The sequence below is a fragment of the Maylandia zebra genome, linkage group LG15 (assembly GCF_041146795.1).
Source record: "Maylandia zebra isolate NMK-2024a linkage group LG15, Mzebra_GT3a, whole genome shotgun sequence".
In the NCBI taxonomy this organism is placed as follows: Eukaryota; Metazoa; Chordata; class Actinopteri; order Cichliformes; family Cichlidae; genus Maylandia; species Maylandia zebra.
The window spans coordinates 26,817,306-26,840,279 of record NC_135181.1 but is presented as its reverse complement, the minus strand read 5'-3'; the positions used below and the strand labels follow the sequence as shown (position 1 = coordinate 26,840,279).

The window sequence follows — 22,974 nt, the reverse complement described above, 5'->3', positions numbered from 1 at the left end:
AAAGAATTTCTGTGGCTGCGATATGATGAGCTAAATAACCAGGGCTGCACATAAGTGGTCCGCAGGTGCGCATTCGCTGTCACAATAAAAAACACGCACAAGGGTTAGGGTTAAATTTAAAAACTGTACTTTTGAGTTAAAATATATATTTATAATTTTAATAAATGACAAATTAAAAATGCATGAACATTTTTTTGTATCGAAAAAATATCGAACCGTGACACCAAAGTATCGAACCGAACCGTGAATTTTGTGTATCGTTGCACCCCTAATATATATATATATATATATATATATATATATATATATATATATATACATAACAAATCCTTTTTTTTTTTTGTCTCCCCGCTCTTGCATGCACAGCGGTGGGCCCGAGTGAAGACGGCACCGAAGATTTGTCTTTTTTTCTATAGTGTTTTACCCATTTGGGGTCATGTGTGAGTTGCCGTCCATTTTTAACCTGTGTGCTATGTCGATTTGTTTTTAAACTGTTCCCCGCAGCGCTTGTCCTGTCTCACGGGCAATCGTACAGTTTTATCGTTTTTAATAAGGTAAAGCTTTTAATTGTTTTTAGGTGCCGCTGTTACACTGTTTCTTTTATTTTGTATTAAAAATTAAATTCTTTTAAACTGACTGTGCGCCTACGGCTCTGTCCTATTTTAAATAGGTACCTACCACGGGTCACAATAAGATTTATGAAAATCTTTGTTTGGATGCTCAGCTCATCCAAACAAAGTTTCGCATTTATTCACGAACTTTGCGTCATTTTTTCAGTCCATTCTGCAAAGATGCAATCTTCCAAGTTCAATCTTGCAAGTTTTTCCCAGCTTCCAAGTTGACATCCAAGCGAGTCAAATGATTTTTTTTTTTGACTTAGATGGCACGGCCTTTTATGTTCCAAACACCAAAAAAGTCCAAGAAAAGGCCGTGGCTGGCAACGGGAGGTTTGTTTTAGAACGCACTTCTGACTCCATTGTTTAAAAATCATATGCCGTTTATTTCGTGGAAAATTATAAACAAAAATCAACCAAATAACTTCTTAAAACTTAAAATTAAACGAAAGTTAACTTAATTTGCTTTAACAACTTCAAAAGTGGTCAAAAAATCATTTTCTAACCCTCTCCCCATCAGACATTTGGCAAACAAAAAAACCACCTTTACCACACCCCTCCAGGGTGCTCCTAATCCCCTGATTAATGGGAGGGTCCATAAGCCAATAAACCAATCACTTTCCAAAAACTTTTCCAATAAAATGAATTACAAATTTACATAACAAAACTAGGTCAGCATATTCTTACAACTTTAAAGAAAAAACAAAAATGAATACAAATTGCGTTTTATAAACATTCAACAAAAATGGCCACAACAATGTGTACTGGGTATAGAGGTAGATTAGAGGAAGTGTTTAAGAGGCATAGTGGACTTGAGGAGAGTGCAGACCCAGCAGGCCCCTATCAACAGCAGTTGAAGCATGGCTTAATGAGTGGGTTTCATCCACTCATTGCAGATTACTCCAACGGCTGTTGGAATGATAATTGCAGGAAAAGGAGAAACTGCTGAAACAATGGTTCACCAGGGCAGTGGGGATGTACATTACTACTGGACGCTTGACCTGTTAACCTCTAAACCAGACCAGATAAGCCATAAAATGTTGACCACAGCTGAGGAGAGATTAGCTGAGGGCTATCATAGACAGGTGCCAGATGAAATGCATATCACACTTAGGTTTAAAACTACACCAGGACCTGATGAGGCCTACACTGAAAAAGTAATGAAATTAGGTCCTCAAAGAATTACTGTAAATGCAATATACACTGATGAAAAACAAATGGCAGGATGCAGTGCGATAATTTCTGAAGCAGCTCAACAACGTTTTAAGGGAAAGGTGCCACATGTTTTGTTAAGTGTAGCACAGCTGAGTGAAGAGATTTGGCATTCTTAGTGGAGCAGGGAGAGCACACTGAGTGGCAGCAAGCTGCAGGGGAATGGGAGGCAGATATGCACAACAGTATCTTCCGTAAGAAACTGGGATGGGTGACACATGCAACACCACAGATACACTTACAGGGAAGTGAGAATGAAACAGCAGAATGATATATGGTAGATTTAAATGATCACCCTGAGCTCAAACAGATCCCAGACATTTTGTGGTCAAAAGGGAAGACTGATGTAGGGTTAATGATAACAGCAAACCCAGTAGTAATTACAGCCTAAAACCTCATATAGACCCAGAGTGAAACAATATCCCCTCAAACCAGATGCAGAAGTAGGGATCAAGCCTGTAGTAGAAGACATGATTAAAGCAGGAATACTGGTAGAAGCCCCAAATGCAGCATGTAACATGCTCATTTTTCCAGTTTAAAAAGCAGATTCCCAGTCGTGGTGCCTGGTTCAAGACTTAAGGGCTGTAAATCAAGCTGTAGAGAGTATTGCACCATGTGTCCCAGACCCCCATACCTTGCTAAATCAGATAAAACCAGGCATGACATATTTCACAGTGGTAGATCTGAGTAATGCTTTCTTTTCCATACCAGTGCATGAGAATTCACAAGATTGGTTTGGATTTACACACCAAGGTAAAAAATACACCTACACTAGATTATCACAAGGTTTCTGTGACAGCCCTACCCTTTTTATGCAGGCAATTACTAATTGTTTGTCTGATTTCAAAATACTATCCCATTCACAGATACTAGTTTACGTGGATGATATTTTGATAGCGTCTGACTAAGAACAAAATTGTAAAACCACATCTATGGCGCTGCTGACACATCTAACAAAAACAGGGAATAAAGCGTCACTTTAAAAGTCACAGTGGATACAAAAGGAGGTGAAATTCTTAGGTCACCAGCTCAGTTCAGCAGGGAAAAGCATACACCCAGAGAGGAAAGCAGCTATTAGCAGCTCCTAGGCCAGTGACAAAGAAACACGATGCAGTTTCTAGGATTGTCTAATTATTGTCGTTCCTGGGTGACTAACTTTGCCGAAGTGACTCAACCACTGTTAGATATGGTGTATAGCCAGTCTTTAGCAATGTCAGATAGTCTGAGCTGGAAGCCAGAGGGAGAGCAGGCATTTTGCATGTTGAAACAACTGTCGACAAGTTCGACTGTGTTAGGATTGCCTGATTATAATAAGCCGTTTGTCCAAACAGTTGACTGTAAAGGACGTTTCATGACTTCAATGTTAGCACAAGACAGCGGGGGAAGAATGAAGCCAGTAGCCTACTATTCTAAAAGATTAGATCCAGTTGCTTGCGCTTTGCGTGTGTGAGGTCAGTATGTGCAGCGGCTCAAGCTGTACAATGTTGTGGGGAAATAGTTCTATTTCATCCTTTGACACTGCTAGTTCCATACAAGGTAGATGTTTTACTGCTGCACACTAAAATGACGTTTCTGTCACCTGCAAGACACTTGTCTTTAATGTCACTGCTACTCTCACAACCACACATAACCATAAAGCGGTGCACAACTTTGAATCCGTCAACCCTTCTGCCGACGGAGGATGAGGGCACTCCTCATGAGTGTAGAGAGCACGTGGAGAAGGAGTGTAAACCAAGAAATGACTTAAGAGACATGCCACTTGTTGGGGGAAAGGTTTGGTTTGTTGACGGTTCAAGTTTTGCAACAGCAGAGGGACAGACTAAAACAGGTTTTGCTGTAGTAGATAGTGAGAAAGTTATCCGTGTAAGACAGTTAGCATGTTCCATGTCTGCTCAAGCAGCAGAAATAGTAGCTTTAACGGAAGCGTGTAAAGCTGCCAAGAAACAAAATGTGACAATATACACTGATAGCCAATATGCATTTGCTACATTATATTTCTTTGCAGTGCAGTGGGCAAGACGAGGTATGACAACCTTGACAGGGAAACCTGTAGAACATGCCAAGCTCCTGCAAAATTTGCTGGAGGCAGTATTATTGCCCAGCAGAATTGTTGTTTGTAAATGTGCAGCACATGCCCGAGGGAATGATCCAGTCACATTAGGGAATGCTTTTGCAGATAAGATTGCAAAAGAGGCAGCTTTAGGAGCACATGGTGTTCACATTTTAGTAGTACAACACCAGCAGACAATCCCTATTACACAATGGAAGAGACAGGCAGGACATGGGTAGACTGTATAGAATTAGTTAAAATGTATATGAGAATTACTCCGACAGAGAATGGTGTGACACCCTTTGAGATTATATATGGTAGACCATTCAGAGTTCCAGTATTCTGTAGTGATGATAGAAAAGCAGAAGAGAAGAACACATTAGCAGATTGGATGCTTAAAATGTTAAAGAGTAAGGAAGTCATGAGAACAAAAGATCTGCCTGATGATTCTGTTTCCCCACAGGAGCAGGGCCTGGAGATTGGGTGCTGATAAAGGCCTAAAGAGGAAGTACTGGTCCAGTCCGCGGTGGCAAGGTCGCTATCAGGTGCTGCTGATGACGCCCACAGCAGTGAAGATAGCTGAGAGGCCCACCTGGATACATTAAGCGCACTGCTTAATGTAATCTGAGGAGACCGTGGCTCAGGGGGTTGGGAATCGCATCTGTAACCGGAAGGTCACCGGTTCGATCCCTGGGCTCTCTGTCCTGGTCGTTGTGTCCTTGGGCAAGACACTTTACCCTACTTGCCTACTGGTGTTGGCCAGAGGGGCCGATGGCGCGATATGGCAGCCTCGCTTCTGTCAGTCTGCCCCAGGGCAGCTGTGGCTACAACTGTAGCTTGCCTCCACCAGTGTATGAATGTGAGAGTGAATGAATAGTGGCATTGTAAAGCGCTTTGGGTGCCTTGAAAAGTGCTATATAAATCCAATCCATTATTATTATTATTACTGCAAGAGGGTAACACACTTCCTGGCCGACTCTGGGTAATGGTGAAAAGTCCAGGTACAAAGGGTGCGCGACTTTTAGTGTCGTTTTGGTGTCAAACTGGTGAAGAAACCAACGGATCCTGAACCCAACTTAGCATGGCTGGGTATGTGCTGTTCACCTTCTTGGGCCTGTTGACCCTGTGTGGGCTGACAGGAGCACACTGGGACAAAGGAAACCACACCCAGTACCCACATGGGTTTTCAACAATTACTGGTGGGAGTTTATGAACACAACCGCTTACATAAACAACAAGACTAATTGTTATGTTTGTGCACACATGCCACTGTCTACACATTCTTCTGGGCTATAGCCGTATAGTATCACTGAGAGCGAGACAGTTTGTTTGCTTGTTTTAGCCACACACCCAGGAGGAAAACGTACTTGGAATAGACTATTTATAGTGATAATGGCCCACACATTGTAAATGAAGTGATTGGGTACATGGCAATCTCACCCTAAACTCTGGCTGATTGGGACCCACACCCATTTTCACACCTTGGCTCAGGCGATTAGAGGATCATCAGGGGGTCCTTTTGTCCCTCTTTGGGGGGATACTCCCACTAGGTTTAAATCTGGGACTCCCCACCATTTGACCTTAGAACTGAAGAAGCTTCTCGGATGAGAGGTGAAACGTCTTCAAGCAACTTAAATGGTAAATGGCCTGTATTTATATAGCGCTTTACTAGTCCCTAAGGACCCCAAAGTGCTTTACATATCCAGTCATTCACACACTGGTGATGGCAAGCTACATTGTAACCACAGCCACCCTGGGGCGCACTGACAGAGGCGAGGCTGCCAGACACTGGCGCCACCGGGCCCTCTGACCACCACCAGTAGGCAACGGGTGAAGTGTCTTGCCCAAGGACACAACGACCGAGACTGTCCAAGCCGGGGCTCGAACCGACAACCTTCCGATTACAAGGCGACCTCCCAACTCTTGAGCCACGATCGCCCCGAACTTAAAGAAGTCCAAACGCTTTTCTTTACAAGCTCCTTTGACTACGATGACCTGGATGACTGAGAACCTTCACAGACATACTTGGAATACTGCCAACTTCTCAACTCCCCTGAACCTGAATGGAAAGGTAGAGTCACCAGTAGCCGGTCCTCCTTGCATCGCAAGGAGGAGTATGCAAATTGATAGGTGAAACATGTAGTACGTTTTTACCAGATGGATATACAACTGGAGGAGACATTTATGAAGCACTGCAGAACTTAACCACACTGCAGAAATACATGATGAATCGCACACCGGGAGGAGATGCACCACAAAGCTGGATAGCTTGGTTAATGTCTGGACCATGGAGGCATCTTCTTTTGAAAATGTTAACTCCTGTTTTTGGACTGTTAACATTGATTTACTTATGTATAGGATGCATTTTACTTTGTATAAGATCAATGCTAACTAAAATGATTTCTAATACATTTGTTAACTATGTACTTTTGCAACAATATGAAATAAATGACATGACAGAAGCCTGTGTATAAATGACGCCTGCACTGAAAATGTCAAGCAAGTGGTGTATGGATAAGAATATATTACACAGAAATAATCTGGCATGACAAAACAGGAGGGAAATGTTAGAGTGAATTGTTAAATGTTGAAAATTTTATGCTTACCATCTCTACATTGTTTCACACTGTATGATCAAAGACATCCCTTTGTTTCTGACCCCCTCCCCAGCGTGTTGAATGGTGTGGGAGGCTGTAGTGTTTTATTATAGGCACATCCTATGTGAGGGTTCTGTTTTCTTATTTAGTGAGGATGTTTTACTTCCTGCCCTTTATGACCTCACCTGTGTTTGTGTATGGTTAGACTGTTAAAGAGGGGTTAAGCCACGTACAGGGTGGGAGAGATGACCCTTTTCTGAGCAGGAAGTCACACAAACGCACCCCCAAACACTAACACACACACTCACAAGCACACACACACACAGTGCCTTATCATTTATAACCATGGGGGGGGGGGGGGGGGGGGGTTTACAATGGGTGGTGCTTGTGTGTACTGTAACTGCTTTAAATAAAAAGGCGGCAAGCAGAGACCTGGGTCGGAGTCATCTGCGGTTGGATTCAGAGTGCTTTTCTGAGACACCGACCGGGGTTTCCCTTGCGCAAGTTAAAACCGATCAGTCGCTGTTTGTCTTGCTTTGTTAACGGGAATACGTTTCTGAACCAGCAGGGCTGCTGAAGCGCAGACCCAACAAGAACTGTGCCAGTAAAGCTCAGATATTTTTGTAAAATCCAGTTGGGAGCTATGAGAATGTTGTGTATTGATTTTACTTTTCTTGTTGTTACTTCTAGTGTGGTATAGGTCTTTAAAATGTGCTAACGCTACCAGTGTGATGCTAGCTGCTATGTGCAGGATGGAGGAAAGTATTCAAATACAGGAACTTGTTCTGGTTTTATTGAAGCAGTCAGGTTTTAGTAGAAGCAGCCTATCTCAGGATTCAAAATGTTTGTAAATGAAGTTATATTTGGTTGTTAAAAGGAAAAGTGATAATAAATAGTTATTATCACCATTTGTGTTTATTAAATCTTCATTTAAAAAAAAAAAACACAACTTAACTGCAATCTGAAGTTTGCTGACACCTAGCAGTGAAAATGTTACACATTGTACCATGAAGAGTAGAAAACATCACTTCAAATATACCATACCCGTTTGTATCATTATACTGTGACAGTGGACTGATGAAAATTCATGCCCAGAAACAAATCAGTACATGAAGGTTGTGACTTTAACACTCCTGTGTTGGACAGTCTGTGTTTTTCCACTCATGCATCGGTGTAAGGAAGAGGACTCCCTTACTGCATTTATTTATATTGTATTGTCTGTATAGCACTTTAGAGCACACCTTTCACTTTATTAAAAGCACCTTATCAAGCAATTTATGAGCATTGCACTTTAAGCATGGATTTGCACACAAGAAGTTTAAATATTTATTGACTATTTATGGGGAATTTTAAAATCAGTTGGTGGCCTTATTTCAGATCCTGCACAGCTGCTCCTCGTCAAGGAATGTGGTGGTTGTCTGTCAGGAGAGAAGAATGGTGATTGAGATTGTGATTAAGGTTTACCAATAAGGAAAACTAATGCAAATGTGTGTGTGAAATCTAGGGAAAAGTGTTGCAAATAGTGATGGGACGTTCTGTATCGAGGCTTCGGAGCGTGTGTCGAGTAATGGAGGGAGCGTTTCCGCGATGCGCGTATCGAGGCTTGCTTCATTTATGGGAGGAGCTGAAAATGATGACGTCCGAAGCCTCGCTGCCCGGCTGTACCACGTGACTGGTTCATGAAGTGGTTCGAACTTTGCCGCGAGATATGACAGCGATATAAAGCCCTCAGACTTCATTCAAAATGTGGGTGTTTGATGGAGAGCTGTTAGTGAGAGTTTGGAGACAGTTTGGAGGTTTATGAGAGTGAGGAGAGAAAGTCAGGAGAGAATGGAGCCAGCTAAGAAGAGGAGGATGTCCTCCCCTGTGTGGGAACATTTTGATCTTATTCCTCCCAACAAGGTATGTAAATTTCTACAGAAGATGTATTTTCATAACACTGATGGTGCAATACAATTTATGTTGAGCTGTCTTGACTTTTGTACAAGGTGAAGTGTTTGCTATGTGCCAGGGAGCTGGGATATAACAACAACACCTCATCCATGCTTAGGCACTACAGAGCTTTGCATGAGAATAAGAGGACACCGATCGTGGAGCAAGACCAGGTGAGCCATCAAATGCAGTGATAATATAGGATGCAGTAATGTTACTAAATGATATAACAATATTATACAGCTGTTATAAGTTACATGTGTGATATTTATATTTGTGCTTTATCTTTATTGTCTTTCCTCAGGAGAACAATCTCAAATAGATGAAGACCTGGTCAGCATGGTGATTGAGGACTCCCAGCCATTTAGCATTGTGGAGGACAAAGGATTTAAAAGATTTGTTAAATCGTTAAATCCTAGCTATGTTCTCCCCACTAAAGGTTATAGAAGCAGTGAAAATTTAGTTTTTACAGAATAAAATGTGAACAGGCAGGACTGAGGCTCAAAGCCTCAGTGTGTAGCTGTCCATACCTCAACGTTACAAAAGCACAACCACTGTCCACACCCCAACCACACCTCACCTCACAGTAAATGATCATTTCCATTTCAAGCATTTCCAAATAATCATTTCCCATACTGCCAGTATAAATATACACAGTATACTGCCATCACTACAATATACATGTTTTACACACTCCTTTTGTTGTTGACATTTACAGGCTGTGTGCAAAATGCCACACTCTTCAAATTCATGCCAGCTATTATTTTTACGTCCAGTAGGTGTCCTGCTAGAGCAAATGAAGCTTCATGAAGCTTCGCGTTGGGGTGAACCAATTGGATGAAAAGCTTCAGTGCTTCATGGGGCTTCATCTGCCCATCACTAGTTGCAAATAAGTGTTTGTAAGTTAATGATTACTCACCTTTCTTGCCTGTGTCCTCTTCAAGGTGTTTGGGCAAATGTTTCCCCGGGGGTCCAGACACCATTTAAAGGTTCCGGGAGAGACCATTGGTAAAGAGAGTGTGGTGAATCTTTTTGTGCTTGGGTTTCTGGGTTTTTATAATATTGGGTTTGGTGTAACATTAAAGTGTGAAGTATTTATTAATATGTAAATGTGAAAATGTATTTATGTATTTATTTATTCTTATTGATATATTGTATACTGTGGTGGAAGGTTGGGATTTAAGAATTTACCTGAGAGTGGAATAATGGTTAAGTCTGTGACAGCTGAACATATTTAAGGCTGCCAGTTGTCATTAGAGGATGGATTTTTGTGCTGTGAAGAAGCTCGACAAGTTAATTGTTTTAAGGAGAGCCATAGAGCAAATAAATACTTTGTTCCACTACACTTGCCTTGGTCTGTCTCACTGTGTTTCCAGCCGCTAAGGGCTGCCCTGTTACAATCGGTCTGATTTAATACGCTCACATATCCACAGTTTGTCCTCAGTGTGGTCATATCATTCATGTGCGTCCTTCTGATTCATGCGTGTGAACTCAAGTCACAGACATGGTTTTATTATTTACCAAAAGGCAGGACAGATGACAGAACACTGACACTGAGACTTCGGTATGTGGAGTCCAGAGGTCCAGTTAGTGAAGAGACACGCTCCAATTTCCACTGTCAGATAGAGGCTAAAACATGCATTGCACACAGTGAATTCACCGCCCAGTGTTACACTGTCAGCAGAGCTGTCAGCAGCAATTTAAGTGTGATATCGTAGCAGAATTAACACTGTCACTCTCCGTCAATGGTCTAATTGGAATATTTCCATTTTTTTTCTTCTCGTTTTTTTTTTCTTTTTTCCCATGTCTTTTTTATGCTGCTCACCCTTGTCCTTGGTTTCTTTCTTCTTATTTTCTTTCACTGCTTCCATCACCTACTTCCAGACTCATCCACAAACAACATCCTTTATTTCGACATATACGTAAAGCATGATCACGGACAGTCATGCGCTCAACGGCAGCACATTTACATCAATCACACAGTGCACACAGATGTATAGGATACACACACTTAAGTCAAGCGTACTCATATTAGTAAATATGCACACACATAATCAGACTCTTTTTTTTTTCTCTCCTTCTCTCTATTTACGAACAAGTGATGTATTCTCTCCACCTGTCTAAGCGACACACACAGTGGCCTCTATACCTCGGGGAGTGGTGGGGGGAGATAGGCCTCCATAAGGCTATCTCCCCCCACCACTCCCCCTGCCAGTGGCAGACGCCCTCAGACATCGGTGCATTGGTGGTTCTTGGTGTCTGGGGATGGGCGTCCAGGTACACACCGGCTCACTCCTGGTGGCTGCTAGTTGGGGCCTGGAGCCTGGGGCTCACTCGGGGCCCTTTGGGGGGTGGGGTGCCCTCGGCCTCTGGGCCTGGGGCTCGGTCACTCTGGCACAGCTGGCTGCCGGCGGAGCTCACAGGCACGTCACTGCAACACTGCATTATACAATAAAATAATGTGATTAATACATAAGTAAAAGAAATTCCTATACAGCCATAGTCCTGTTTTTGTGGAGTCTAATTCTGCAAAGAGTCTGAACATTGAGGTCATGCCGTAACTCAGCTGAGTGCAACAAAGTACTCCTTTAAAAGTATTTTGTTGCACTCCTTTAAAAGGAAATCAGTAAACGTCCTTTAAACACCAGAGCTTTAAATCCCATTAAAGCCACAGAGACGTTAAAATAAAAACTCAGACTCGTAGAAATAGACGAAATAAACTGCATTTATTCTGAAAGGCACAAATCTGACAACTGAGCTGTAATGTTACATTCAAAGGATACATTGGGTGTCATAAAAATAAACCCAGGCACGAACAGTTAAAAAAAAAGAATGAGAGGAATTGCAACAAATAAGAGTTGGATATGAAGAAAAGCAGAGTTTTTGAAATGTTTGAGCCTTGAGACAAAATTAAAACTGAAAACCTGTATTTCATCAGGGCTTAAATGAGGATGTGAAAACCTCTGAAAAGTTTCAATTCTTAATCCTGGAAATCACCTGTGAGCAGATTAGGATTACACATTCACGTCAATGCAGACTACTTGCACAGTTCTGATATAAATGAAATGACAAACAGCAAATTAACATTAAAAAAAAATTCTTAGGTACAAAATTTTAAAAAGGGATTGAAAACATGCCTGTAATGTGGGTGATGGAGCCTATCAGCTGTTATTTGTTGGTAGGTTTTAATGGTCAATGTCCAGTTAGTCTGCTGAGGAACCTTCTAACAGGTCAGGGGTCAGGTTTAGGCTCATCCCTTATATGGATATATTTTACTGTGTGACACACTTACATGACAGAATCACTGTAACATTGATCATCTGGCTGGAACACATCCAAACTCTAAGCCTGACCCCTGACCCTGATGACCAGTACTCCACGCAATGCCAGCCATCTTTTATTAATCTGCATTGATGGGTGGTGGCTAGCAGCGATATGAGTAAAAACAGCTCATTAAAAGTTTTCACAAAGCAATCACAGACATTGTCACCAGACAAGGAGCTAGAAGGTGTTGGTCTGATGACGAGTTTACTACAATGAGCTGATCAGGTGTGTTGGGGATTGGACAATCCCCCTCACTCTTAATTTGAAAATTCATGTGCTCGCTGTCGGGGTTCCTGGTACAGATGGTCCGATTAGAGTGGGTTTAGTTCTGGTTCTGCTCTTGAGGGTCTCTCTAACCAGAAAGTGCAGCAGGTGGAGAACTGGTTCATGAGCAGAACCAGGACCAGGGGGCGTAGTTCAGCTGTGGGAGGAGGGACTCACTGGAGAGGCAGCTGATTATTGCTGCCTATGCAGGTCACATAGCTATTTTACCTGAGCACAGGAATATTTCAGGTGTGCAGGACTACACATCAGAGCCTGTTGCATCCTTTCTGGACCTTCAGAAGACAGGAAACACTCAGCCTGTTGGGAAGTTTCCAGTCGCTATCAGTCTTTTCAGGAACACATCAGTCAGAGAAACTCTTCAAGGTTATTTTTATCCTCGCTTAGAGCTCATCATCTGCAGCTGCAGGAGATGTTGAGCTCTGGGCTTCAATTGTGTAATACAGACAGCAGGAGGCTCTGCAGGAGACTCGTCTTCAGTCAAATGCAGGAGTTGGAATATTTCTCAATTAAAATGATGAAGTACAACAAGATGTGCAGCATGGTGTTAGATCTTTTTATCTTCAAAATATTTCACTCTGGATTAAGAATCTCGTCGGTAAAACAGAAGTGAGTCAGGAGAGGTGAGTTAGAGACTTGGAGCTTCAGAGATCAACACATGGATGTCTTCACATGGTGAAAGAAGCGCCACTGTTGCTGGACCCATCCATCGATCGACGAGTGGAGGACATGTAGAAGTCAGAGGTGACTCTGGAGAAGCGGCGTGGGGCCATGTACTTCTTTCCAAGACACCACAGGTCCCTGAAGATCCTCCTGAAGTGGTTCCTGAAGTTCACCCCTACGAAGGCGTACAGCACTGGGTTCAGGCAGCAGTGCATGTAAGCAATGGTCTGGAACACCGTCTTGGCCATCTCCAACATGTCCGCCTCACCACACGAGACCTCCTGAAACAGGCTGACCGTGTCATACAGCAGCACTATGTTGTAAGGCAGGTGGCAGATGATAAAAACGGCCACAACCACCAGCACCACCCGTACTGCTCTGTGCCGCTGGAAGTTTTTGGCCTTCAGCAGGGTGATGATGATGGCACTGTAGCAGAAGATCATGATGAAGAGTGGCAGAAAGAAACCCACGCTGATCTGGGTGCTGGGGATGCCCACCTTCACCGCAGCGGCTGTTTCTGAGTCTTTAAACTTGAACTCACAAACATGCGTTTGGTTATTAGGATCACTCAAGTGTGATGGCTCGTACCAGTTGTAGAAGTAGAAGCTGGGGACGGACACAAGTATAGCGAAGATCCAGACGATGGTACAGATGACGCGGCTGTATGACAGTGAGCGCAGTCTGAAACTACGCCGAGCCTGGACAATGGCGATGTAGCGGTCAGTGCTGATGCAGGCAAGCAGCAGCATGCCACTGTACAAGTTCACACTATAGGAGCCACGCAGCAGCTTGCAGGCCACCTGCCCCATCGGCCACGACCACTGCTCGTTGTAGACGATGAATGGCAGCGCCAGCACGAACAGCAGGTCAGCGATGGCCACGTTGAACAGGTAGATGTCAGTCATGGACTTGGTCCTCTTATAGAAGGCGTAGGTAACAATGACCAGGCTGTTTCCCACAAAGCCCAGGATGCAGATGATAGAGTGGATGTACGGGCCAATCACCTTCGCCGCACTCTGGTTGTTGGGAAATGAACAAAATCCACCGTAATCTAGGTAATCAGTGACATTATTGTCATCATTGGACGTCGACATAGGGTATGCTTGGTTTGACATATTTGTGGTGTATGACTGGTTGGACATATTCGTGGTGTATGATTGGTTGGACATATTCGTGGTGTATGATTGGTTGGACATCTCCGTGGGGTATGATCGGTTGGACACCAAATCCTCTGCAGAGTAGATCACTGTAAAGCAAGCAGAGAGAAAACATCAAACTACAGCACATGTGTCTGATGGACTCACAGTGAAACAAAGACAATGGCAAGAGGAAGACCAGAGAACACATGATGAAGAAGCTGTGTGAATGCTATAGCATCTTCAGTTCGCACATTAATCAGCTCTGTATTTTCATAAAAAATTAAATGAAATCCACATGTTATTCAACTACATCTCTGCAAACACTTAACAGCTAAGGGCTGGTTCAGGTGCAGGGTCACCTGAACCAGCCCTAACTACAGGGAGTGCAGAATTATTAGGCAAGTTGTATTTGTGAGGAATAATTTTATTATTGAACAACAACCATGTTCTCAATGAACCCAAAAAACTCATTAATATCAAAGCTGAATGTTTCTGGAAGTAGTTTTTAGTTTTTTTTAGTTTTAGCTATTTTAGGGGGATATCTGTGTGTGCAGGTGACTATTACTGTGCATAATTATTAGGCAACTTAACAAAAACAAATATATACCCATTTCAATTATTTATTTTTACCAGTGAAACCAATATAACATCTCCACATTCACAAATATACATTTCTGACATTCAAAAACAAAACAAAAACAAATCAGCGACCAATATAGCCACCTTTCTTTGCAAGGACACTCAAAAGCCTTCCATCCATGGATTCTGTCAGTGTTTTGATCTGTTCACCATCAACATTGCATGCAGCAGCAACCACAGCCTCCCAGACACCGTTCAGAGAGGTGTACTGTTTTCCCTCCTTGTAAATCTCACATTTGATGATGGACCACAGGTTCTCAATGGGGTTCAGATCAGGTGAACAAGGAGGCCATGTCATTAGTTTTTCTTCTTTTATACCCTTTCTTGCCAGCCACGCTGTGGAGTACTTGGACGCGTGTGATGGAGCATTGTCCTGCATGAAAATCATGTTTTTCTTGAAGGATGCAGACTTCTTCCTGTACCACTGCTTGAAGAAGGTGTCTTCCAGAAACTGGCAGTAGGACTGGGAGTTGAGCTTGACTCCATCCTCAACCCGAAAAGGCCCCACAAGCTCATCTTTGATGATACCAGCCCAAACCAGTACTCCACCTCCACCTTGCTGGCGTCTGAGTCGGACTGGAGCTCTCTGCCCTTTACCAATCCAGCCACGGGCCCATCCATCTGGCCCATCAAGACTCACTCTCATTTCATCAGTCCATAAAACCTTAGAAAAACCAGTCTTGAGATATTTCTTGGCCCAGTCTTGACGTTTCAGCTTGTGTGTCTTGTTCAGTGGTGGTCGTCTTTCAGCCTTTCTTACCTTGGCCATGTCTCTGAGTATTGCACACCTTGTGCTTTTGGGCACTCCAGTGATGTTGCAGCTCTGAAATATGGCCAAACTGGTGGCAAGTGGCATTTTGGCAGCTGCACGCTTGACTTTTCTCAGTTCATGGGCAGTTATTTTGCACCTTGGTTTTTCCACACGCTTCTTGCGACCCTGTTGACTATTTTGAATGAAACGCTTGATTGTTCGATGATCACGCTTCAGAAGCTTTGCAATTTTGAGAGTGATGCATCCCTCTGCAAGATATCTCACTATTTTTGACTTTTCTGAGCCTGTCAAGTCCTTCTTTTGACCCATTTTGCCAAAGGAAAGGACGTTGCCTAATAATTATGCACACCTGATATAGGGTGTTGATGTCATTAGACCACACCCCTTCTCATTACAGAGATGCACATCACCTAATATGTTTAATTGGTAGTAGGCTTTCGAGCCTATACAGCTTGGAGTAAGACAACATGCATGAAGAGGATGATGTGGACAAAATACTCATTTGCCTAATAATTCTGCACTCCCTGTATATGCTTTAGCAAAAAGGAAAATTTGAAGCCTAAGGAAGAACAAGTATTATACAAGTAATAAATGCATGAACTAGTTTTTCAGCATCACTCTGAGACAGGATATTTCTAATGGTAATGCACAAGAGAATTTAATTCTTCTTCTTGTTTTTCAGCTCCTTTCTCTAGCCATGTGATCATGTGCATTCATCTTCTCCTATCCAAGCATCCTCCTTTGTCACACCAACCCTCTGCATCTCCTCCTTCACTAAATCCATGGACCTCCTCTGAGGTCTTCCTCTTCTCCTCCTGCCTGGGAGCTCCATCTTCATCATCTTTTTTCCAATATATCCAGTCTCCCTCTGCACATGTTCAAACTATCCATCACAGCAAGTCTCACTACTGTTTTCAAACCCACCCTTTAATTCTAGCCTGCTCTTCCTTCTCTCTTTCTCATGCATGTATGATGTGAATAAGTATTGGTCGCAGCATTGAAACCTGTGGGTCTCCATGACTAACGCTGTGTGTGATGACAACTCTGTTTTTTGGAGTCTATCAGAGAGAAACGACTCAAACCAGCGCAGTGTTTCTTTTTAACACCAGCGTTTTATTGCAGTGAAACTCTAGGAGCACTAAGATGAGTTCACTGTCCAAGGCTGTGAGACAGTGGAAAGCAGCCTGAGCTGGAAATCCACAGAACTGCCTGTGGATCCCAGACACGTCATCCTAAATTACCAACTCCAAGAACTAAGTGCCACACTATTACCATAACTTTAACCTGAAGCAGGCATGTTTCCGGCTGATGAAACAGCATTTCAAAATACCACAGTGACTCTTCTTATTCATTAATTTAAACACTGTTTTTGGTGACTTTGATGCAAACACAGTGACAAAGCTTCACAGTGGGTGTAAGCTTATTTCTTTGAAACGTCCCATTGTCCACTTGAATGCTCTAAATGTTCCCATTTTCCCATAATCTCCCTCTTAAGAATCTGAAGAATGAGTTTTATCTCATTTTCATGTTGCCGTTGCTGTTCTCTGCATGTGTTATGTTCATGTTCCTGCACTGTGATGTGATCATTGTTGTGTCATTGTAAACTAGGCAGAACTCTGCGAGGCTCCTGGCCCTCGTTTGGGTTCTGAGCTCAATGTGAGGCTGATGGTAAGTGTTGGTTACAGCACAGACTGAGGTGTCTGTCAGTGAGATGTTTTTGGAAACAGCTTCTGAGGAAAGTCTGGATTGATTTGTAAAGAGAAAACAGACAGTGTCAGTCACAGAAAGCTTTGAGATGTTAATGAGTGACACACTTTACAGCCTCCAGATTTCAGCGCTTGCTCTTGATCTGACTCATCCCCGCTGAGCTACGAGTCCTGAAACCTAAACGGGACTTTGACATGTTAAACGTGTGAAAGTGGTGCAGAGACCGGTTACATTGAGCTGCTGCTGCTCGTAAACTCAGATGAAGACATGCTTGTTGCAGTGCCAATGGTGTGCGCGTCACGCCATTTCAGGTGTTTGAGCTTTTGCAGGAAGTTTGCAGAAAAGAGGTCAGAAACAGCGAGTGACCCACTTCGTGCATGCATGGTTTCCCCCCTGGTTACTTCCCCCACAATCCGCAGCCAACAAACACCTACCCCTCTTATGTTGTTCTTCACATATTCACATTTTTACCTTCATATCAAATGGACTGATTCTGATTCTTATATAGCGCTTTTCTACTCTCCCGGAGTACTCAAAGCGCTCTATACAACATGCCACATTCACCCAATCACACCCATTCTCACAAGCACTGACACTAAACTGAGTGCTGTCTAACTACATTTGCACACATTCATATGGATGGATGTATCGGAGAGCGGCAAAGATTAAAGTCGAGCCGAAAGAGCCAGGTGTGTCTAACTGACAGGCTCAGGTGTGTTTTTTTATCGATGTGCTTCCTGTAAATAAGAGAACTTCCTCCTAACCTTTAGCTGCAGTTAGTCATCAATAAATGTCCAAATGTCACTAAATGCTCTATGAATGCAAGGCACGAGTCAAGTTCATTTCATGTTACCAGCTGTAATCACCCAGTGTGAGCAAAAGTAATGAAAAGTAACTTTTATTTATCATCTTTTTAATGTAATTTCATTTTTCATTTTTATTTGATGCATTTTCATTTTTATATCTTTATATTTTTACCTTTGTGTAATTTATTTATTCTGCAGTTTGCTGTATTTTATTGTATTCTTCATATTTGATTTTTATACCTTTAGTTTTCTTTTAAACTTCATTTTGTTTAATAGTCTGGTTTATTTTGTATTGTCTTCTTTTCTTTATTATAATTCTTTATCATTTGCATAGGTTAAATTAATATAACTGTATTTATTTATTGTGTTTTTAAGCTTTTGTTCTGATTTGGTATAAATAAAAAGTATAAATAAAACTAAACTGAATATAGTCTCATGTAGTCTACAGTTTTTATTTTTATCTTTATTATTTTCTTATGTTAAATTAATGCAACTATATTTATTTGAAAGTCTTGCTTTTATATTTTTATTGTGTTTTTAATTGATTTTTGATTTGACAGGTGTGTTTGTGCCTTAAATAAAGTTCAGTCAGTCCATTAATCACAGGACGGGAAATGTAATAGATTATTTGGAGTATGCGGGCAGGTGTGCTCAATGCTGGCCTGAGATCAGCTGCTGGTTTTCAGGAAGTTAATTCACAAACACCTGAGCAGGTGACAGAAAGACACAAACGAGAAGTGGCCGTTTCCCACCACTCGCACGTCCGATGTTTGGGGCAGCGTGGTGGATGAAATCGTCTGAGGTCTTCTGGACCTTTCGCTTCCCCGCAGGTGACATTTGAAATACAGGAAGTCTGAGGGGACAAATTAGAGCCGAGGGCCCTGGGAGCAGAAGTGCAGAGCAGGAACCCGAGGTGTTTGAGGAACTATTTATTTCTCCTTTAAGATCAGTTTAACCTGCACGACACAGATGCCGCATCGCCGTTCCACCAAGGCTCATGGGAAGATTTCTATTCTGCTTGTGGAGAAATGTGAGCTGGCAGTTCATGACAGCTTGGAGCTTGCCTGGGCTCGCACATTTATACTTAGAGTCCTTCTGAGAGTAGCCACTCACCCACATTTGGGTAGGCCAGAGGTTATTGAGCGTTTCTGACAAGTGGAAAAGTTCAGGCTCCAGAAAACGTGTTAAATTGATTCTAACGGTTTTTATTTCTTTGTTTTTCAAAGTTTAAAAATCAGATAAAGTATAAACATGATATTTTCTGCTTTGATGTTTCTGTTGACAATCATTAACCTGCATCTGACGGCAACCTCTTCTTCCAGCAAGCACAAACTTTATCCTGCAGTGATTTAACGACAATGTTTCTGAGCTGCAGAGATGCTGCACAGCTGATGGACTCAGTTTCTCTTTGATTAAACTTTGTTCTTGATGCAGTAAAGAGGAATTTACTGTGTGGTTTCTGTGCTCATGCGAGCAGCTGACAGAACGTGCCATTCAGAGGGAAACGTTGTCTTATCGATTCGATCAACAGAAAACGCCTCACTGCACCACACCTGATCTTATCTAAAAAATATCACACATTACATCATTTAACAGAGTTTAACCTCAAACTTTCTCTCATGCTGTATTGAAAAGCAGGAAAAACACACCTGAAGGTTCAAAGTGCCACCTCTGAGCTTCAGCCTCTGTTTCCAGCCTGAAATGTTGACACAGCCTGCAGAGCAATGTGGAGAAGCTGGGGTCTGACCGTTCAAGTCAGCGCTACAGCAAAAACTCCAGTCAGAGAAAACTCACAGGTGTGGCGGTGGATGATGAAGCTGGCTGCTGAGGCCACACAGGTGAAGACAAGGATGAGGAGGGCGATGATGCAGCTGCACAGCATCCAACAAACACTAAGCGCTGCAATTAAAGAGAACTACAAAGCAGTGAGAAACCCCAGTGCGAGCCTTCCTCTTTACCCTGCCCTCTGTGTGTGTGTGTGTGTGTGTGTGTGTGTGTGTGTGTGTGTGTGTGTGTGTGTGTGTGTGCCCGGCTCAGCACACATTACTGTGATGTCAGCTCTTCGTCTCAGCTTCCTCTCACAGTTTGATAAAAGAAATAAAATAAAAGTCAGAATTGTTCCATTTTTCTGCTCAAGGTCTTGTCACTTCGTCTTTACTCACACTGAACTTTATTTATATCTCCTGTGGAGACAGAGCATTATAACATTTGGGGGTCGCTGCTGTAAGATTAAAGGCTGTGTGTGTGTGTGTGTTTGCTGATAAAAATCATTTTTGTATTATCTGTTGTGTCGGTTTCCTGTTGTGGTTCCTCTCGTGCTGTGGGGGGTTAAAAGTGCCATAGCAGCATTACACATGATTTATTGTTTGTAGTTTTGCTTCGCCTCAGATGACTCTCAGACCATCAGTGACGTTCAGACTCTCAGTTCTGCATGGACCGCTCAGCATTACAGACGTGTCAGAAACATGTAGTAACACAGTCTATGGCATCATTACATGTTTAGATTTTCTGTAAAATTACAGTGTAATTATATTTACATACAAACACATGCTGTAAGTAAGCTTTGCCCGTGTATAAACTAAGAACATCATTATAAGCTTGCATAGGCCTGCAGGTTTATTCTTTATTGGGAGGGAGAACAGTCATTACCACGTTCATATCTGTAAAAGAAAAGCTGACCTCCCTCACGCACAGCAGCAGAGTGAATATTCAATAGAGATGTAAAAAGGAAGATTCCCTCCGTAATGCGGCACACATCCTGAGGACAGACCTGCAGAGCCTGGAGAAATAGTTTGTTGCTTTATAAGAAAGCCCTCCTCAAAGCCAGAACATCTTACTATTCATCACTGATTGAAGAAAATAAGAACAACCCGAGGTTTCTCTTCAGCACTGTAGCCAGGCTGACAAAAAGTGAAAAAAAAAATGACTCATAATCATCTCAGATGTAACATTACCTACAACTACTTTCAGTACCATTGATATTCATTTAGAGTCTTTCATTTAGAGGCAGTATCAACAGAATGCATAGCATACATTTTCGCTATGAATATGACACCCAACTTTATCTATCCATGAAGCCAGATAACACACACCAATAAGTTAAACTGCAGTGATGAGTATGTCTTAAAGACATAAAGACCCTGATGGCCGCTAACTTTCTGCTTCTTAATTCAGATAAAACTGAGGTTATTGTACTCGGCCCTGAATATCTTGGAAATATGGTATCTAACCAGATTCTTACTCTTGATGGCATTACCTTGGCCTCCAGCAACACTGTGAGGAACCTTGGAGTCATTTTTGACCAGGACATGTCCTTCAATGAACATATTAAACAAATATGTAAGACTGCGTTCTTCCATTTGTGTAATACCTCTAAAATTAGAAATATCCTGTCTCAGTGACGCTGAAAAACTAGTTCATGCATTTATTACTTTTAGGATACTTGTTGTTCCTAGAGTATTTAAAAGTAGAATGGGAGGCAGAGCCTTTTCAGGCCTCTCTTCTGTGGAACCAGCTTCCAGTTTGGGTTTAGGATACAGACACTATCTCTACTTTTAAGATTAGGCTTCATACTTTCCTTTTTGCTAAAGTATATAGTTAGAGCTGGATCAGGTGACCATGAGTTATGTTGCAATAGGTGTGGGATTCCCATGATGCACTGGGTGTTTCTTCTTCTCTCACTATGTGTTAATAGACCTCTCTGCACTGAATCATACTTATTAATCTCTGGCTCTCTTCCACAGCATGTCTTTTATCCTGTTCTCACCCCAATCGTTCGTGGCAGATGGCCGCCCCTACCTGAGCCTGGTTCTGCCCGAGGTTTCTTCCTGTTAAAAGAAAGTTTTTCTTTCCCAGTGTTGCCAAAGTGTACAGGGGGTCATATGATTGTTGGGTTTTTCTCTGTATATGTTACTGTAGGGTCTACCTTACAATATCAAGTGCTGTGAGGCGACTGTTGCTGTGATTTGGTGCTGTATAAATAAAACGGAATCGAAATATTCTGTGGACTGACGAGACAAAAGCTGAACTTTGTGAAGCATTTGAGTCCTGCGTCAAACTAACAGCATTTCATAAAGACATCACAGCAACAGTCAAACATGGTGGTGGTAGTGTGATGGTCTGCTAACACTGCAGCTTCAGGACAAACCATGAATTCTGCCTTCGACCATTTTCTGGTACAGAGCGGAATTCATGGTTCTGATGGCCATCATCAGTTCCTGCCCTAAAGCTTACTGGGTAAAGACTAGTGGGCCAAAATTTGTCCACAGCGATGTTAAACACTCATTGAATAATAATAACAATGGATTGGATTTATATAGCGCTTTTCAAGGCACCCAATGCCACTATTCATTCACTCTCACATTCACATGAATGTGAGAGTTGTAGCCACAGCTGCCCTGGGGCAGATTGACAGAAGCGAGGCTGCCATATCGCGCCATCGGCCCCTCTGGCCAACACCAGTAGGCAGCAGGGTAAAGTGTCTTGCCCAAGGACACAATGACCAGGACGGAGAGCCCGGGGATCGAACCAGCGACCTTCCGGTTACAGATGCGCTTCCCAACCCCCTGAGCAACGGTCATGATAGCACGCACGCACGCACACACGCACGCACGCATGCACGCACACACACACACACACACACACACACTAAAACCCAGGGAGGATGTATTGATTTATGAACACAGAGCTTTATTCTTCACTGAGACTGTACAAGCTTAAATATCAGGATATAAAGAAGAGGTGCATGATGGGAGGCTCAGCTCACGTCCTCCATGTAGTCGGCTCCATGACTCTGACTGAGCTGGGAGATGCTGACGTCCTGAGTGGATTCATCCACCTGTGGACAGAGACAGAAATGAGCCTGAGGCTGCAAGTGGAGCTACAGGTGGAGCTGCAGGGGCATGGTCTCACCTTGTCGCTGTGGTCGGGGCCCTCAATGGAAACCTCCTCGATCTCCTCGCCGATGCTCAGCTCGCTCTTGGAGAACTCAGAGCGGTGACTAAACAAATAGAAGAAAAAAAAGTGAGACAATCCTCCACCTGCTCAGCCTGACCGCAGGACAGATATCACTTTAATGCAAAACATGACAGTGGCTCTGTGGCACTGCGGTCAGCAACACATCTGTCCTCTGTTCCTTCGAGCTGAATCTGAACAGCTGCTGTAAAGGTGTGGAAGGTTTCAACTACTTTCTATTTCTATTTATTTATTTATTTATTTATTTATATAGCACTTTTAAT

General features: G+C 42.7%; 2 protein-coding genes across 6 annotated transcripts in view; both read right to left on the bottom strand.

Annotated features, from left to right (window-relative positions):
• Positions 1-11,133: 11,133 nt before the first annotated feature.
• On the bottom strand, positions 11,134-19,673 carry ccr6a (chemokine (C-C motif) receptor 6a). Its single transcript, XM_004572846.3, has 2 exons — positions 19,387-19,673; positions 11,134-13,920 (listed from the first exon to the last, which is right to left on the bottom strand). Exon 2 carries the CDS (start codon positions 13,868-13,870, stop codon positions 12,680-12,682), a length of 1,191 nt encoding a protein of 396 aa, XP_004572903.1. The 5' UTR covers positions 13,871-13,920; positions 19,387-19,673; the 3' UTR covers positions 11,134-12,679.
• Positions 19,674-22,405: 2,732 nt separating this feature from the next.
• Positions 22,406-22,974, bottom strand: part of cep43 (centrosomal protein 43) — a 41,658-nt gene continuing 41,089 nt past the window's right edge. For all 5 annotated transcript variants that reach the window (XM_076874228.1, XM_012925188.3, XM_012925190.3 and 2 more), the window contains 2 exons: positions 22,649-22,736; positions 22,406-22,574 (listed from right to left, as the gene is read on the bottom strand). In XM_076874228.1, the coding sequence (XP_076730343.1) occupies positions 22,494-22,574; positions 22,649-22,736 (169 nt within the window). In that variant the 3' untranslated portion in view covers positions 22,406-22,493. The remainder of the gene's footprint in view (positions 22,575-22,648; positions 22,737-22,974) is intronic.

Excerpts from the sequence above, each read along its gene's own strand:
- ccr6a (XM_004572846.3), bottom strand. The coding sequence starts at position 13,870 with ATGTCCAACCAATCATACACCACGAATATGTCCAACCAATCATACACC.